General features: G+C 44.3%; 3 protein-coding genes and 1 non-coding gene across 4 annotated transcripts; 3 read left to right on the forward strand and 1 right to left on the reverse strand.

Annotated features, from left to right (window-relative positions):
* Positions 1-1,008: 1,008 nt before the first annotated feature.
* Positions 1,009-1,071, forward strand: LOC123573203 (U7 small nuclear RNA). Its single transcript, XR_006697934.1, has one exon. It is a non-coding gene; the product is annotated as a U7 small nuclear RNA (small nuclear RNA).
* A 41-nt stretch (positions 1,072-1,112) lies between these two features.
* On the reverse strand, positions 1,113-4,772 carry H2BC17 (H2B clustered histone 17). Its single transcript, XM_015449768.3, has one exon. It carries the CDS (start codon positions 4,732-4,734, stop codon positions 4,354-4,356), a length of 381 nt encoding a protein of 126 aa, XP_015305254.1. The 5' UTR covers positions 4,735-4,772; the 3' UTR covers positions 1,113-4,353.
* Positions 4,773-5,009: 237 nt separating this feature from the next.
* Positions 5,010-6,459, forward strand: LOC107126377 (histone H2A type 1). Its single transcript, XM_015449764.3, has one exon. The coding sequence runs from the start codon at positions 5,046-5,048 to the stop codon at positions 5,436-5,438; it is 393 nt and encodes a 130-aa protein (XP_015305250.1). The 5' UTR covers positions 5,010-5,045; the 3' UTR covers positions 5,439-6,459.
* Positions 6,460-7,364: 905 nt separating this feature from the next.
* Positions 7,365-10,729, forward strand: LOC107129591 (histone H3.1). Its single transcript, XM_015449757.3, has one exon. The coding sequence runs from the start codon at positions 7,398-7,400 to the stop codon at positions 7,806-7,808; it is 411 nt and encodes a 136-aa protein (XP_015305243.1). The 5' UTR covers positions 7,365-7,397; the 3' UTR covers positions 7,809-10,729.
* Positions 10,730-18,683: the final 7,954 nt, after the last annotated feature.

The raw sequence follows: 18,683 nt of genomic DNA on the forward strand, positions 1-18,683 counted from the left end.
TCCAGGAGTTCCAGACCAGCCTCGCCAACAGGGTAAAACCCCTTCTACGAAAAGTACAAAAATTAGCTGGGCGTGGTGGTGCATACCTGTGGTTCCAGCTACTTGGGAGGCTGAGTGAGACATGAGGCTTAAGCTTGGGAGGTGGAGACAGCAGTGAGCCGGGATGGAGATCGCAGTGAGCCGGGATGGTGCCACTGCATTCCAGCCTCAGCAACAGAGTGAAGGCAAAAAAAGAAAAAGAAAGAAACACTCCTTGAATTACATTACAGAGTAAAGGAAAGCTTCCCCTTCACCCTCTGAAGGTTTGCTGAAAAATCACTGACTAAAAGGCAGATTAATAGGAGAAAAAAAAATTGATCATAGTTGTACATCACATGGGAGCCCTTCAAAATGAAGGCCTAAAGATACAGGGGAAATTGTCCATTGTTTTTAAGGTTCTATAAAGTATGGACAGCCTTGTAGAAATGATTGGACATGAAGGGTAGGATCTAATGAAAATAAACACAGTAGGGAAACCCAGAAAGGCCTGTCTGTCCAGATTCTTCTTGGCCTCTCTGAGCAGCATTCCTTCCTTCTCGGTATGGGGCAGGTCCCTCTCTGGAATAGGGATCTTATGACCTATAGTCAAACAAAGGAGGGCAGACAATTTCTGACCATAAATGGCCAGTTTTCATACAAAAAGCCTTGTGGAATGGGGTGGGTGAGGGGAGCTACAATAATATTTGTAGGTTTTACAGCTGGCTTTGGGGAAAAGGGGTTCTGGTTTTTATGACCTGCCTTGGGGAAGAGAGATTTTAGTTTCTGTGGCTAAGCTTGAGGGAGAATGACAGATCAGAGACAGAAGGGCAGGAGGTCAGGGAAAAGCTTCTGCTTCTGAGGCTGCTGCTGAGGCCTTCATTTTGGGTTATAGTTTTCTGAGCCCCAACAATATATCAAAACATCATACTCTTTCTCAAAAATGTATACAATTATGATTTGTCAATTAAGAATAATATTAATAATAAAAAATAGTGTTACAGCTCTTTTAGAATTTGTCTAGCAGGCCTTATGGTTTTCGCTAGGAAGTCCCCACCCCCACAAAGAATAACATTAATTTAAAAATAAGACAAATGTAACATAAATAGAAAAGAACAGGTTTATTTACCCGGGTAACTACTCAATCCACGATGAACAACTCTGAACGTCTTTCACCACTTTTACCTCATAGCTGTGAGAACTGAATTTTTTGTTTTTTCTTTAGTTCACTTTGCCTGTTTACTTAACTGGCAGAAAATAACTCTTGAATGCCTGATGTATGTGAGGCCTGATGTGCTATCCAGAGGGGCCAAGTGAGGAATGAATTACTTTCAGCTGAGGATTTAGAAAGTTGGGAAGTCCGGGGCATTTGATGTGGGCCCTGATGGCAGAAAGAGCAGCTTGGTGAAAAGCTTGTCATGGATACAGGAATCTTTGTTAATGTCCAGAGATCTCAACTTCAAGGATGAAGGGCTTCACGAGATCTCTATTTTAGAGGTGAAGGGCTTGATGAAGTCAGCAGATTTGTTTTTTTAATAGTCTGTACCATGATATAAATGTTTTATTAGTTGTCAATATTGAAAATTTATAATATTTCATATTAAGCTGCACATAATCTTGAAAAATTAGAAGTCACACTGTCCGTGTGCTTGCATTGCTAGAAGGGAGAAATCAGTGAAACCAAATTGCACAGGTTTTGTCTTCACTTCTCAAGTTCCCACTGGTCCTGTTAGTTTCCATATTAGTTGGCATTTATCAATATGCTTGTGCTATGGTTGTTCTTACAGCAGAATTAAGAAAACAGTTAAATATATCTTGGTCGATTATCTCTATCAAAACTGGAAAAATGAAATATGGTGTCAGAAGTTAGTGTGTTTCAAGAAAAATAGCAAATAGCACCTCTCTTTATAGAGATAAGGCATGATTTTTAATATCCAGATATTTTTGCTCTAATGTGCTGGGCCTTTGTGAGCAACTGACTTTTAACTTCTGGTTTAAGGAATATCATAACTGTCACCTTATCTGCAAATTAAGCTAAATGTAGATATTTTATAAAGGAGAACTTGGAATAGAAAGTTGGGATGAAAGCACGGAAAATGGTCTTAAGTGCTGTTATGGACTTCATTGTGTTCCCCCAAACTTAGACCAGGTGCAGTGACTCCCGCCTGTAATCCCAGCACTTTGGGAGTCCAAGACCAGCCTGGACAACATGGTGAAACCCTATCTGTACTAAAAACACAAAAATTAGCTGGGCGCGGTGGCAGGTGCCTGCCTGTAGTTCAGCTACTCAGGAGGCTGAGGCAGAAGAATCGCTTGAACCCAGGAGGAGGAAGTTGCAGTGAGCCTAGATTGCGCTACCGCACTCCAGCCTGGGCGGCAGAGTGAGGCTGTCTCAAAAAACAAAACAAAACAAAACAAAACAAAAAAACTTAATGTTGAAGTCCCAACCCTCAGTGTAGTTGGTATTTGAAGTCAGGGCCTTTAAACGGAAAATTAAGGTTAAATTGAGTTGTAAGTGTGGGGTCTTAATCTAATAGAACTAGAAAGCGTGATCCTATTATTATTTATTTTAGGGTACAAAGCATTTTGGCTTTTGATTTTATTTGTTTATTTCTTTTGGACAGCTCTGACCAGATCACAAAACTCAACAGGACTTCCTCCCTTACCCACTCCTCGCTCTTTCTATTTACCTCCCCCACCCTCCTCCCGCTCCCTTTTAACCTCCGCACTAACGACTCTTGAAGAAGCTTGAATCCTGCAATTAAAAGGAGTGAAAAATGGAAACCCTACCCTAGCCCACTGACTCAGTAGAAAGTTAAGAAGAAAGCATTTTAACTGGGACCAGAAAACACAACGCCTTGAACTTGTGCTTTTGCTTTTTTTGCCACAAGATGGCAAGAGAAAGTCACACGTGCTCTCTCACCCACTCGGAGGCTAATCATCCCTCAGATGTTCTCTCAGGGACGCGGGATGGGCAATCTCGTAAAAGAGAGCGACGAGGAATGAAGGGAGGCGACAAATGTGATGCCAAGTTAAGGAACATGATGAAATTAGGGGACTGCTCTCCAAGTAGCTTAGCTTGTCGATAAGCTCTGTCGCCAAGCCCGAGGCGCCAAACTAATGACAAGGTACTGGGGAAGAGAACATTTTAAGGTAGTGAACGGCAAATCCTACATGTATTTTGCACGACCCGCTAACCAGTTGGCATAATTCGGGGCTGTTTGTCACCTGTGACAGAGACGACACTATTCGTCCGAGATAGCCTTCCACCCAGAGCTGCAAAGGAAGTGACGGCAGGAAAATAAAGGAAAAGCTACGGGGTGATTTTAAAGCCTGGAGTGGAATTGTGGAGGGGCTTGCTATTTTGCTTTTAAAGATTTACAGTAGAAGTTATTTATTTAAGAGAGGATAACGCTGTGGCAGAGGATGCAATGCTGAGAATTCAGGCACTGTTGAGAAGAGGGGATCATGCCTTGAAAGTCTCCACTCCCTTATACTCCCACGCTCTTGGTTTACCTCCTATTTCTGTGATCTCTTCTGGGGTCCGCTTCTCTTTAAATGAGGGATTCTCCAACTTCTGTCTCAGGATTCCTAATCATGGACTTTAAAATCCCACCTGCAGATAACGGAAAATTCATTCCCATGCCCGGAGAACCTCTTCGAAAAACACGACCCGAATGAGACTATCTGGCAAATTGCAGCCCTTGGCGGGCTTTTCAAATAGAGCGTTGACCAATCAGAGAAGGGGGACGTTACAGGCATTTAAAGATTAACCCGACCGGGCGCGGGCTATGGCTCACGCCGGTTATCCCAACACTTTGGGAGGTCGAGGCGGGTTGATCAGGAGTTGCAGACTAGTCTGGCCAAGATGGTAAAATTCCGTCTCTACTAAAAACGCAAAAATTAGCCTGGCACGGTGGCGGGCGCCTGTAATCCCAGCTACTCAGGAGGCCGAGGCAGAATTGGTTGAACACGGGAGGCGGAGCTTGCAGTGAGCCGAGATCGCGCCACTGCACTGTATCCTGGGCAACAAAGCAAGACTCCGTCTCAAAAAGAAAAAAAAAAAAAAAAAAGGAAGGAGTCAGCGAAAGCAAACTTGTGATTGTAGTTTAAAGCACAACTGCAAGGCTTTTTCCCCAAGGGCACCTAAGGACCTAAACTAAATTTGTCAGACTGAGCGTATATACTGACACGCAACTTTTTCCCGCCATCTTCCCTCCTAACGGAGGCCGGCCGTAGCCCACTCAAAAGACTACAAGCAAAATGCACCGGCTCTTTCTCTGGAAGCGTGAGTGGCTCTGAAAAGAGCCTTTGGATTGTCGGCAGCTGCGGGCGAGCTCACTTGGAGCTGGTGTACTTGGTGACGGCCTTTGTGCCCTCGGACACGGCGTGCTTGGCCAGCTCCCCTGGCAGCAGCAGCCGCACTGCCGTCTGGATCTCCCTGGAGGTGATGGTCGAGCGCTTGTTGTAATGCGCCAGGCGGGAAGCTTCACCCGCGATGCGCTCGAAGATGTCATTGACGAAGGAGTTCATGATGCCCATGGCCTTCGATGAGATGCCGGTGTCGGGGTGGACCTGTTTCAGCACCTTGTACACGTAGATAGAGTAGCTCTCTTTGCGGCTGCGCTTGCGCTTCTTGCCATCCTTTTTCTGGGCCTTGGTTACGGCTTTCTTAGAGCCCTTTTTGGGGGCTGGAGCGGACTTAGCCGGGTCAGGCATGGCGGAGGAGAGTGAAAGACCACTCAAGAAAAAAGAATGAAGACAAGCTAGGTTATGCCCTATTTATTCACAAGTCTATATGCAGATGAGATTGAGAAACTCTTCTGTCTGATTGGAAGTTACTCAGATGACGTCGATATCAATATAGTCCAATGAAAATACGTATATTCAGAAACCTTATTTGCATTAAGAGAGAGCCGCAAGCTTAGCCAATGGCCCAGCTTCTTTTTCGCCCCCAGCAGCCGCTATAAAATGCGTCCCTCTAGTTTCCTTCCAGTCACTTTCTGACTTAGGTCACAGGTCGTTTTATCATGTCTGGACGTGGTAAGCAGGGAGGCAAGGCTCGCGCCAAGGCCAAAACCCGCTCCTCTAGAGCCGGGCTCCAGTTTCCCGTGGGGCGAGTGCACCGCCTGCTCCGCAAGGGCAACTATGCTGAGCGGGTCGGGGCCGGCGCTCCGGTTTACCTAGCGGCGGTGCTGGAGTACCTGACCGCAGAGATCCTGGAGCTGGCGGGCAACGCAGCCCGCGACAACAAAAAGACTCGCATCATCCCGCGCCACCTGCAGCTGGCCATCCGCAACGACGAGGAGCTCAACAAGCTGCTTGGTAAAGTTACCATCGCTCAGGGCGGTGTTCTGCCTAACATCCAGGCCGTGTTGCTCCCCAAGAAGACTGAGAGCCACCACAAAGCTAAGGGCAAGTAAGGACTGGACTTTAAAAGTGTAAACTTATAAGACAAAAGGCTCTTTTCAGAGCCACCCACCGTTTCTACGGAAGAACTGAGCACTGTTCTCCAAACCTATCAGAAATTTGTGGCCGAGTTCAAGCACTGAGGTCATTAGTTTCCTATTGGGTAAAATGCAGGTATTGAATCAGGCCTAGTGAATACTATCCAATTGCTTCATTATACCGTTAAACGACCGTCCTTCATTGTACCCTCCCCACAAACACCTTTCTAGGTCTTTAAAAAACATTTTGGGGCCGGGCGCGGTGGTTTACGCGTGCTCAGCATTTTGGGAAACTGAGGCAGGTGGGTGGGGAGGGGAGAAATCTCTTGGGACTTTGATTTCCAGACCACCGTGATAACGAGACCTCTGCCTCTTAAAAAAAGCTGGGCGCGGTGGCTCACGCCTGTAATCCCAGCACTTTGGGAGGCCAAGGAGGGTGGATCACGAGGTCAAGAAATCGAGACCATCCTGGTCAACATGGTGAAACCTCGTCCTTACTAAAAACACAGAAATTAACCGTTCGTGGTGGCGAGCGTTGCCAGGGAGGCTGAGGCAGGAGAATCTCTTGAACCTAGGAGGCAGAGGTTGCAGTGGGCCGAGATCACGCCACTGCACTCCAGCCTGGGCAACAGAGCGAGACTCCATCTAAAAAAAAAAAGAAAAAGAAAAAATCAATGCAGGGCGCAGCGGCCCTTGCCTGTACTTGGCGGCAGAAGAAACTTGACAGCAGAAGGAACACTTCAGCCCCAGGAGTTTGAGATTTCAGTGAGCCAAGACCTCGCCACTGCATCCAGACTGGGAGACAGAGCGAGACCCCGTCTCAAAAAAAGAAAAACAAAACCTAAACAAAAGTATTTCTGGTGATCATTTGCTCCTGTGAATACAACAAATGTTAAACCAACATTTTTGTTGTTTTTATGGGTCTTTATCAATACCAGAACCTGGTAGTCCTTTGATCAACTAAAATCTCCATCCTAATAAAATGCTGTTGTCAGAACTACCCAGATTCACTGGCAAAAATCTAATCACTGACCCAAACCTATAATTCCGCGCATGCTAATGAAATTAAACAATGATTTACATAATTAATCCAATAAGCCATTGGGTTGCTTTAAACTCAGTTAATGAAGAGGTCAGATACCATTTATTGGTTCAAGCACCTATCAAACTCCTTCCCCACACTACACTGGGCAAAACTAAGGTTTTGGTGTTTTAGCGGAGAATGTGCCAGACTAAATTTAAGTTGTTTTTGTTCTGGGTGTTGATATAGTCATTAAAAGATTTAATTAAGCAGTTACAAAACGGAACTACTTTTTGGAAGTACTAGCAAATACATTGTTCTACTGTATATATTTTTACACGATCCGAAATAGGAAAAATGACCCATTGGAAATGAATTTAAGACTACGACTGACCTATACAAATTCTAGGTCAGATTATATTTTCATTGGGGGAATCTTAACATGATTGGTTGAAAACAATAAATAAAATTGGCACGGAGGGCGGGCGCGGTGGCTCACACCTGTAATCCAAGCACTTTGGGAGTCCGAGGCGGGCGGGTAACTTGAGGTCAGGAGTTTGAGACCAGCGTGGCCAACACGGTGAAACTCCTTCTCTACTCAAAAATTAGCGGCGTCGTGGCAAGTGCCCAGCTACTCCGGAGGCTGAGGCAGAATCGCTTGAACCTGGGAGGCAGAGGTTGCAGTGAACTGAGATCGCACCACCACACTCCACCCTGGGCTACAGAATGAGACTCCGTCGGGGGGAGGGGTTGGCGGGGGAAGAGGTGGCAGGAACCAAATGAAGATAGTACTAAGAACCAATCAGGTTATTCCCACAGCAGTTCTGACCAATCAGGATCAGATCATCGTTATAAATTCTGGTAGAAGCCACTGTTCATTCAGTGCTTTCTTTCAGAGCATAACTTTCTCAACTATGGCTCGGACGAAGCAGACAGCCCGCAAGTCCACCGGCGGCAAGGCACCGCGGAAGCAGCTGGCCACCAAGGCAGCGCGCAAAAGCGCTCCAGCGACTGGCGGTGTGAAGAAGCCCCACCGCTACCGGCCAGGCACTGTGGCCTTGCGCGAGATCCGCCGTTATCAGAAGTCGACTGAGTTGCTCATCCGCAAACTGCCATTTCAGCGCCTGGTGCGAGAAATCGCGCAGGATTTCAAAACTGACCTTCGTTTCCAGAGCTCGGCGGTGATGGCGCTGCAAGAGGCGTGCGAGGCCTATCTGGTGGGGCTCTTTGAGGACACCAATCTCTGTGCCATTCACGCCAAGCGCGTCACTATTATGCCTAAGGACATCCAGCTTGCGCGTCGTATTCGTGGTGAGCGAGCATAATCCCCTGCTCTAGCTTGGGTTTCCTACTTGTTTCCAAAGGCTCTTTTCAGAGCCACTTACTTTCTCACGGAGGATAGCTGTCACACCATTGGTTGACTTAAATCAACTTTAAAACAGGGGTAAACTGGGGGAAACTCGTCAAGGCTTGTTCATTCTGATTCCTTCCTGTGTCCTTTGTCTTCTAAGATGGTCCTTTTCTCTGGGCCCATCTCACAAAAGGGTCTTACTTTATCCGAGGAAATCTGTACATCCAAGGTCAATCTGCTTCAAGGGGAAAGCCAAAATCCTTGCACATGCTGTCCTTTGGGGCCGAACATTGGGGATAGCATGTCCTGAACCCCATAACTAACAATTAGATTACAGGTTATATGAAATGCCATTCTTAACTGTGAAACGGGCACTGGCCTTGGATCCCTGGAAACTAGCTGAAAATCATTGACGTGAGGCCGGTTGATTAATAGAAGAAAAGGCATACAAGTGTATTTAGCACATAGACGCGAGAGACTTCAAAATGAAGACCCACCCACCAATGAGATACAGAAATTTATATATCACTTTGAGGTTATAGAAAGAATGCAAGCTTAGATCCTGGCAAAACAGATTATAGGAGGGAGAAAGGAAGAGGCTTGGCTAGCAAGGGGTGGGGGGTCTTGTTATGTAGCTGAAACCTCACAGGCAGCAGTCCTCAGAAAAAATAGATGGTAAATGTCTCTTGTCAGGCTGGGCGTGGCGGCTCAGGCCCTCCACTTTGGGAGGTTGTGGAGGGAGGATTCCCTGAGCCCAGCAGTTTGAGATCAGCCTGGGTAACAGCAAAATCCTGTCTCCACGAAAAACAAATAAAAAAGCTGGGTGTTGCAGCGCACACCTGTAGTTCTAGCTGCTCGGAAGGCTGAGGCAGGAAGATTACTTGAGCCCACCAAGTTCAAGGATGCAGTGAACTATGATTGCAACACTGCGCTCCAGCCTGGGTGACAGAGCAAGACGGTCTCTTAAAAAAGTAAAAATAAAAAAGGTATCAGACTCTCAGTTAATCTCTCCTAGATCCAGGAAAGGACTAGAAAGGGAAGGCCTGGCAACAAATGGAAATTTCCCCCACAAAAGACTGATGATTCGCAGGGCCTCATTGGCCTGCGGGCCCTGAGGCAGCCATTTCAAAATAGGTCAAAGAAATATCTTTTGGGGTAAAAGAGTTTTATTTCCTTCACTTTACTTTCCTCAAGAGATTGCTTTAAAGGTTAAATGCAGTAGTATATTCTAGGGCCTTGGACAGTGCCCCAGAAAACACATTAGGCGCACAAAAAATACTCCTTGAACTTGATTTTATCTCTGAATCTTAGTGTGGAGTACCCCTTGTGGGAGACTAAAATATGCCATCCCAAAGTACACTTTGTCCTATTTCAAGATGGCTATTCAGAGAAACTGCAAACATAGGAATAGCTTTGAAAAACTCTTTTGTAAGAGAACTTTATACCTATCAAGAAAATCTACATTAGTAAACCATGGATGCAAGTACTGGCTTTCTCTGAGGCCCCTTTTCCTGCCTAAAGAAGTATCTAAGACTGACTCAAAGGAGAGAAAACTACTTTGTCACAGGCTGTCAGCTATTCTGCGATTACCAGAGAGACTTTATCTATATAACAAGAAAACCTTTGCCTTTCCTCCCTCACCCTCCTACAACTTGTGTCACCACCTCCTCCAACCCCCCAGAAGTCCTAAGACCTTTTTTCTTTCTGTAGTCTCAGAATGGTATAAAAACATCAATTATTTGGCCCTTCTGAGAGAGAAATAATATAGGGTGGTCACAAGAGAATTGAAAATTCCAGGCAGCAGTTTCACATGACTAGCAAAAAGGAAGCTGTTGAAATAGCTGCACAAGCTAGGAGCCAAAAAGACCCTGAAAACCGAAATGTTTGCTAAGCTGAGTAAGTCCTAGTTGACCCAACATGGCACTGGATTTGACCGAGCTTTCACCTGGGACCTCTTTATACACTTATTAACATACAAATCAGACACCCACCAACACCATGACAGTTCTGAGAACACCCATATTTCATGGAAAAATGGATAGCACCACAGTTCTGAGAAATTGTCACCCTTTTCCAGAAATCTTCATGAATATTCCACCCCTTGGTTAAAGAAACCCACAAAGATAGACGTCCCAATCACTGCTGGGCAAGACTGACTCTCTTGAGTAAGCCTGCCCTTTCCTTCCTTGAGTGTGTATTTTTCACTTTGCAATAAACCTCTGTACTTTCACTATTTTCTGACTTGTCCTTGGATTCTTTCTGGCAACAGTGGCAAGGGCCTGGACACTGGCTGGGATCAACATCCTAACGACGTTTGGGTACCTCCCCTAGCCCACAGTATCATTTCTTGGAGCATTGTATTTTGTGAGGCTCTTGTGCATATGCAGGTAATAAATGTGTATGTCTTTTTTTTTTTTTTTCCTGTTTATCTTTCTACTGTTGGTTAATTCCAGAGACTCAAATTATTGAAACTTCAGAAATCAAAGCAGAAGTTTAAAACAACCTTCATCCTCATGGAACTGGGGAAATACACCTAAATTCTCTGATAAGATTGGATTGAGAAGTCACTCTTGTCATTGGTCAAGATTTGGGAAATAATACAGTTTGATTAGTAACACAGAAACAAATCACTGTAATGATGTCACTTCTGCTAATGGCCAGTATTTATTTGTTTATTTATTTTTATGATTTCTGTTAGCTTCTGCTTCACAAAGCAACATTTTCCAATCTTGTGTTCCAAAACAGGAAACATTTTTGTTTAGGAGGCAGAAAAGATGAGAACAAATGCTTCAGAACCACTCCCTCCTTCCCAGAAGTGATGAAGCCCTGAAAGCGTATAAAACAAGACAGGAAACAAAGTCACTGAAAATATATTATAAATAAAGCTTATGTAGATTTCCACTCAAATGGAATCTTGAGATTCTACAAAAACTGTTTCCCAAAAATATGGTTCTCAATATGAAAGAGATTCTAGGCCTGACCCAGTGACTCACGCGTGTAATCCCAGCACTTTGGGAGGCCAAGATGAGTGGATCACCTGAGGTCAAGAGTTTGAGGCCAGCCTGGCCAACATGACGAGAAAACCCTGTCTCTACTAAAAATACAAAAATTAGCCGGATGGGGTGACCCGCACCTATAATCCCAGCTACTCAGGAGGCTGAGGCAAGAGAATCACTTGAACCCACGAGGCGAATGTTGCAGTGAGTCAAGATTGTACCACTGCACTCCAGCCTGGGCAGAGGTGGCAAAGCCAACATTGTACCACTGCACTCCGGCCTGGGCAACAAAAAGGTTCTAAAATGTAAAAAACATGTTTTTCTATATATCTGTTGATAATAATAAGGTTTCTTATCTGCACAAGATTAGAAATACTGAATTTTCTGAGATGGAAACTAGTACAAGCTACATTAAATTTTTAATCTATACAAGTACTATAGAGAACCAAGGGAAAAACTTCCCCTTTGCCATCTGAAGTTTCACTGAAAAATCAACTCACAAAGTGCAGATTAATAAGAGAAATGGCAAATGAAGTTATGATGTATACATGGGAGAGAATCATTGAGTGATCATCCAATATCCCAATAAGGCCCAAATACTTAAATAGCCTGATTTCAGAAGGGAGAGAAAAGATGGGAAATATAGGTAATTTTGTTTACAGACAATAAATAATTAATAGGGTGAATAAATGGCTTGGGGAACAGAGATTAAATGTAAATAATTCCCTTGGGAAATTGACCTAATCGCCTCCCAAAGGCCACATCTAATATCACCACATTGGAGACTAGGCTTCAACAGTGAATTCTGTGAGGACACAAACTTTCAGTTTATAGCACTAGGTATAACTTAGTGTCGGATGGGAGATGGAGAAACTCACTCTCATGTGGTGGTTTAGTGATAGTGGCTTTGCAAAAGACATTTGGAGAACCATTCCTTCTGTGCCCAGGCCTATGCTCCAAGAAAACTCTCCTGTAGACCCATATGAGGACAGATCAAGAGTATTCATCAAAGATATTTGTGATAACATGAAAGTAGAGGTAATTTAAGTCATTGAATAAGTAAAATATAGTGGATGAATACTAACCAATGCTCTCTTTTTTGAGGTCAAGATATAAGTAAATGTCAAAAACAAGAGCTGAACTCAAGACTCCATCAACCTTACTATTGCCACTCAATTCATACTGTAAAAGAAAAGGGCTGGGCGCGGTGGCTCACGCTTGTGAGCCCAGCACTTTGGGAGGCAGAGGCAGGCAGATCACAAGGTCAAGAGATCCAGGTCATCCTGGCCAACATGGTGAAACCCCGTCTCTACTAAAAATACAAAAAATTAGCTGCATGTGGTGGTGCGCCTGTAGTCCCAGCTACTTGGGGAGCTGAGACAGGAGAATCACTTGAACCCGAGAGACAGAGGTTGCAGTGAGCTGAGACTACGCCATTGCACTCCAGCCTAGTGACAGCAAGACTCCGTCTCAAAAATAAAAAATAAATAAATAAAATAAAATTTCAGGGACTTCTAAATTTATTATGCCAAAGGTGAACTTAAGCCCTGAAGACTGATTCATGTAGCATATTTTCAATTATGCCTCTTAGATTATAGTTTAACTTTTTTCCTCATTGTTCTTGTTCTGTAAATGTCTAGGACAGATCCAGACCTCCCCGCTTCCAATCACTGATCTTAGTTATGCATTATCTGCCTCCTTCACTGTCCTTTGTCTAACTCAGACCAGATGATGCTCAAGACCTCATGACAGTTACATCTTCTTGAGGCTCAGAAACTAATAACCAAAAATATGGTGGGTTGACATGCTGAACTGAAGAAGCTTCAAGTTCTCTCTGACCATGCTTTGCAAAATCTCTAAATCCTCTATCTCAAAGCACTAGATGAAGTTGTTCTCTGAAGTTCCTTTATTGGCCTAAAGTCCCAGCCCACCAACGAGAACAACTGTTTTTTATTCTTTTTATCCTGTAATCTCGTTATCTATTATGGAAAAAAAAAGATCAAGAATATAACCATTGACCTGGTGCGGTGGCTCACGCCTGTAATCCCAGCACTTTGGAAGGCTGAGGTGGGCGGATCACCTGAGGTTGGGAGTTCGAGACAAGCCTGACCAACACAGAGAAACCCCGTCTCTACTAAAAATACAAAAAATTAGCAGGGCGTGGTGGCGCATGCCTGTAATCTCAGCTACTCGGGAGGCTGCGGCAGGAAAATCGCTTGAACCCGGGAGGAGGAGGTTGTGGTGAGCCGAGATCCCGAGATGGCGCCATTGCACTCCAGCCTGGGTGACAAGAGTGAAACTCTGACTCAAAAAAAAAAAGAATGTAACCGTACCTGAACAGACCCTCAAGATAATGTTGTCTCCCAGGAGCATTCAAATTCCAAAGAGAACTATTTACAAGTTAATCTCTTTTCCCCAATCCACTCATTCTACCTAGTAATCATTTACTGCTCCTCAGCAGAATCCCTCTTCTCAGAACCTTTGGTTAACCTGTTTAGCTACGACCCAAGCACACATTCTTTCTGTAAACATTTTCTGCCCAAAGAATGTAAACTTCTGTATACTAGTTGGAAAGTGGGTAAACACTCTGCGGTTGTCTCCTATGTGCACGTTAACACATTCGTAAGCCTTTTCTCTTATAAATCTGCCTTTTGTGGTAAAATGTTGTAAATGACTACAGGACACCAGGGAAGACCACTTACCTCTTCACTATTGAGTCTCATTATAGATGAACTTCCCTGTTTTCTATCTTACACAAAGACTTCCTGACTATCATATTGTATAAGATGGAATTTTAAATACACTCTTTTAAATGTGAAAGAAAATAAAAACAAGCTGTAACTAGTCAAATTGTAACTCGTAAGTCACCTTTGTACAGAAACTTAAAATTCTACTAAATTTCTTTGTTTTCTATCGATATAAGCAAGATCTTTACTTTTATATTTGGCGCTCTGATTAATTCCATTGATCCTGGAGTCTATTTTCCAAATGGCTATTCCCAGCTTTCATTTGAATAAACTTAAAAATATATATATTCTTAATAGAGACGGGGTTGCTATGTTGCCCAGGCTGGTAGGCTGGTCTGAACTCCTGGGCTCAAGCGATCCTCCTGTTAAAGAAAGGGTTCCCAATACAGACCTCAATAGAGGGTTCTTGGATCTCTTGCAAGAAAGAATTCAGTACAACTCCGCAGTGCAAAGTGAAAGCAAGTTTATTAAGAAAGTAAAGGAATAAAAGAATGGCTACTCCGTAGAACAGACTGGTTGCCCATTTTTATGGTTATTTCTTGATGATATGCTAAACGAGGTGTAGATTATTCATGCCGCCCCTCTTTAGACCATATAGGGTAACTTCCTGACCTTGCCATGGCGTTTGTAAATTGTCATGGCCCGCTGGGAGTGTAGCAGTGAGGACTACCAGAGGTCACTGTCATCACCATTTTGGTTTTGGCTGGCTCCTTTACTGCAATCTGCTTTATCAGCAAGGTCTTTATGACCTGTATTTTGTGCTGATCTCCTATCTCATGCCGTGACTTAGAATGCTTTAACCGTCTATGAATGCAGTCCAGGAGGTTTCAGCCATATTTTACCAGCTGCTGTTTAAGATGGAGTTGCTCTGGTTCACACGCCTCTGACATTCTTGCTTTTGCCTCCCAAAAGGATGGGATTACAGGTGTGAGCCACCAAGCACAGCCAATTAAATTCTTTACAAGTAAATTCTGATCCTTTCAATGATAGGTTGAAAGACTTTCAGGAGAAACTAAGAGGTTTCTTGATAGAGTTTTACAAGTCAGGTTTAAAACCGTAGGCACTCGGCGGGAAGCAATGGCTCCCGCCTATAATTCTAGCACTTTGGGACACTGAAGCGGGCGGTTTGACTGAGCTCAGGAGTTCGAGACCAGCCTGGGCAACACGGTGAAACCCCGTCTACTAAAAATACAAAAAATTAGCAGAGCGTGGAGGCCTGCGACTGTAGTCCCAGCTACTCGGGAGGCTGAGGCAAAATAATTGCTTGAACCTGGGAGGCGGAGGTTGCAGTGAGCCAAGATCGTGCCATTGCACTCCAGCCTGGGTAACAGCCAGACTCCGTCTCCAAAAAAAAAAAAAAAAACAAAAAACCATAAGCACTCAAAGAATATAGCACATATGGCATAGTAAACGTCAGGCAAGAGGGCAGAGGGCGGTCGCTGTGGCTCACGCCTGAGATCCCAGCACTTTGGGAGGCCGAGGCAGGTGGATCACCTATCAGGAGTTGGAGACCAGCCTGACCAACATGGAGAAACCCTGCCTCTACTAAAAATACAGAATTAGCCAGGCGTGGTGGCGCATGCCTGTAATCCCAGCTACTCGGGAGGCTGAGGCAGGAGAATCCCTTGACATTCGCCATTGCACCCACCATTGCACTGGAGCCTGGGCAACAAGAGCAAAGCTCTGTCTCAAATAATAATAATAATAATAATAATAATAATAATAATAAGGGCACGGTAAGAGGAAGAGAAGTCAAGAAGGGCAGTGGATTCTGTATCTTCAAAGTTCTTTAATTGATCTTTTTGTTTTGCTTTTTTAGAGACAGGGTCTCACTCTGTCACAGGCTGAAGTGCGGTGGTGCCATCGTAGCTCACTGATACGTTGAAGTCCTGGGCTAAAGTAATACTACTCCCTCACCCTCTGGAGTTGCTGGGGCTATAACCTTACCTGGCGTCTCAATAGGTCTTAATACCACTTGGAGGCATTATAAGCTTAAAGATGCAGGTGGGGCACGGTGGCTCATGCCTGTAATCCCAGCACTCTGGGAGGATGAGGTGGGCTGATCACCTGAGGTCAGGAGCTGGAGGCCAGCGTGGCCAACGTGGTGAAACCCTGTCTCTACCAAAAAATACAAAAATTAGCCGAGCATGGTGGTGTGTGCCTTCAGTCCCAGCTACTTGGGAGGCTGAAGCAGGAGAATCGTTGGAACCCAGGAGTCATAGGTTGCAGTGAGCCGTAGACCACACCACTGCCCTCCAGCCTGGGCAACAGTGAGACCCTGTTTCAAAAAACAAAACAAAAAAACGCTTAAAGATGCTCTGAGGATGAGAGCAGGGATGGTCATTTCTCTGAGGCGAGGCCAAGGAAGAAGGAAAACTTGATGTTTCCATGTCTCATGTTTAAGGTTCTGACCTGGCAAAGGCCAATGAAGTAGAATGCAAGATTTCAGAGAATAAATTAACGGAGAGGAAAAAACTGAATTGCAAATGGTGTTTTGTTTTGTTTGAGACAGGGTCTCATTGTGTTTTATATACATATATACACACACACACACATCTCTATATATATACATACACATATATATGTGGGGGGGGGGTGTCTTTGTGTGTGTGGTGTGTTTATGTGTGCGTATTGGAGCAGGTGAAGTGAGAACTAGAAGTACTAATAAATAAACTATTTGTGAATGAAGACCAAAGAGGGGGAAAAGCCATGTAAAACACAACCTATCAACCAATTCTAAAGCCTTATGCAAAACAAACAAAACTAGGTGTCAATGAGATAAATAGGTGGCATATCAAATGGAAATTTTAAGCTATATTAAAAAGGATTGAGGCCAACACTGAAACCACCTTTGCAAAATTATGACTGAGACAGTGAAAGAGATTTAACTTAATCAACTCCATCTTGCTTCTAACCTCCTAGCTGTCCTTGTTCATTCCTGGCCATAGACTGAACTAACTTTGGGAGAAACATAGTTTATAGTTTAAAAACAAAAACTGTAAGCCCAGCATTTTGGGAGGCCGAGGCAGGTGGATAACGAGGTCATGAGTTCAAGACCAGCTTGGCTAAGATAGTGAAATCCCGTCTCAAGTAAAACTACAAAAATTAGCCAGACGCGGTGGCAGACGCTTGTAATCCCAGCTACTCGAGAGGCTGAGGCAGGAGAATCGCATGAACCTGGGCGGCAGAGATTGCAGTGAGCCGAGATCGAGCCATTCCACTCCAACCTGGGCGACAGAGTGAGACTCCATCTCAAAAAACAAAAAACCAAAAACCATAAACCATAACAGCCCTTTCCTGGGGCAGATCTCCTTCTTGCCTGGGGACTAGATGCAAATATGAGCCGCAAGATTTGAAATTACGGTTTAGGAGTCATGCAACTGGAGGCTACAAGATTCAGACCCTCCCTAAACTGCTTTCAAGATCAGCACTTGAGATGTTTTGCAGACCCTACACTTGATGAATCAGCTGGCACCACACAGATCGATAAACTGGTTCATCTGATCTTGTGGTCCCCACCCAGGAACCGACTCAGTGCCAGAAAACAGCTTCGATTCCCTGTGCTTTCAACCCTGACCAGTCAGGACTCCCGGCTCATTGGCTTCTCCCCATCCACCAAGTTATCCTTAAAAATCGTACTCCCTGGGCAACCAGCTCGGGTCCCCTTCCACGCTGTGGAAGCTTTGTCCTTTCGCTCTTCACAATAAACCTTGCTACCGCTAAAACAAAACAAAACAAACAAACAAAAAACCTGTACTCCCCGAATGCCGGGCTCTGCGTGAGTTACTCTTTCTTTATTGCAATTCCCCTGTATTGATAAATAGGCTCTATCTAGGCAGGGGGCAACCTTGGGCGGTTACAGTACTCTAAAGTAAGGACATTAAGAAATTGTCAGAGACAACTGCAGATCAGCAAGCATCCCCCAGAACATCGAAAAGATAAGCACACTTCATTCATTTGCTTAAGCATAGAGGGAATTATATGGAAATGAAAATACTGCTAGCATTTCTCTTGGAAAAGTAAAACTTTTTTTTTTTTTTTGAGACGGAATCTCGCTCTGTCGCACAGGCTGGAGTGCAGTGGCACGATCTCGGCTCATTGCAACCTCCACCTCCCGTGTTCAAGGGATTCTCCTGCCTCAGCCTCCGGAGTAGCTGGGACTACAGGCGCGTGTCACGACGCCCGGCCAGTTTTTTGTATTTTTAGTCGAGACAGAGTTTCGCTGTGTTAGCCAGGATGGTATCGATCTCCTGATCTCGTGATCCACCCGCCTCAGCCTCCCAAAGTGCTGGGATTACAGGCGTGGGACACAGCGACCGGCCAGGAAAAGTAAATATTTTAAATCTCTTTTTAAAATATCTTTTTAATTTCTATTATTTATTTCTTTTGTTTTCTTTTTTTCTAGTCAATCTTGAGCATGGTAGAAGTACAACTTTTTTTTTTTTTTTTTTTTTTTTTTTTTTTTTGTGAGACAGCTTCTTGCTCTGTCACCCAGGCTGGAGTGCAATGCTGCAATATTGACTCACTGTAACCTCTGCCTCCTGGGTTCAATTGATTCTCGTGCCTCAACCTCCTGAGTAACTGAGATTACAAGTACAGGCCACCATGCCCAGTTAATTTTTTGTGTGTTTTTAGTAGAGACGAGGTTTCATCATCTTCGCCAGGCTAGTCTCACTCTCCTGGCCTCAAGTGATCTGCCTGCCTCAGGCAGTACAACTCTTTTTTAATGTGAAAAGAATACACAATATATTCCAGTTAACCAACAAGGATATACTGAGCAACTGTCATATCAATTAACATTATCATAAGTGAGGAAAACAAAAAGGAGTCATTTAAAAAGGTACTTAATTTAAATGAAACAAACTTTTTTTTTTAAATTAAGAAATCTTCTATTCGTTTCCATGCTGGCAGGAGAAGAGAACTAACAAAGTATCTGATTTAACCATTTAACACAGAGAATTTTCAAGGGTCTGGGTGTGGTGGCTCATGCCTGTAATCCCAGCAGGTTGGAAGGCTGAGGCAGGTGGACCGCTTGAGCCCAGGAGTTCGAGACCAGCCTGGGCAACATGGTGGAACCCCATCTCTACAAAAAATATAAAAATTAGC

The sequence above is a fragment of the Macaca fascicularis genome, chromosome 4 (genome assembly GCF_037993035.2).
Source record: "Macaca fascicularis isolate 582-1 chromosome 4, T2T-MFA8v1.1".
NCBI lineage: Eukaryota > Metazoa > Chordata > Mammalia > Primates > Cercopithecidae > Macaca > Macaca fascicularis.

Coding starts and splice junctions, on each gene's coding strand:
- H2BC17 (XM_015449768.3), bottom strand. CDS start 4,734: ATGCCTGACCCGGCTAAGTCCGCTCCAGCCCCCAAAAAGGGCTCTAAG.
- LOC107129591 (XM_015449757.3), top strand. CDS start 7,398: ATGGCTCGGACGAAGCAGACAGCCCGCAAGTCCACCGGCGGCAAGGCA.
- LOC107126377 (XM_015449764.3), top strand. CDS start 5,046: ATGTCTGGACGTGGTAAGCAGGGAGGCAAGGCTCGCGCCAAGGCCAAA.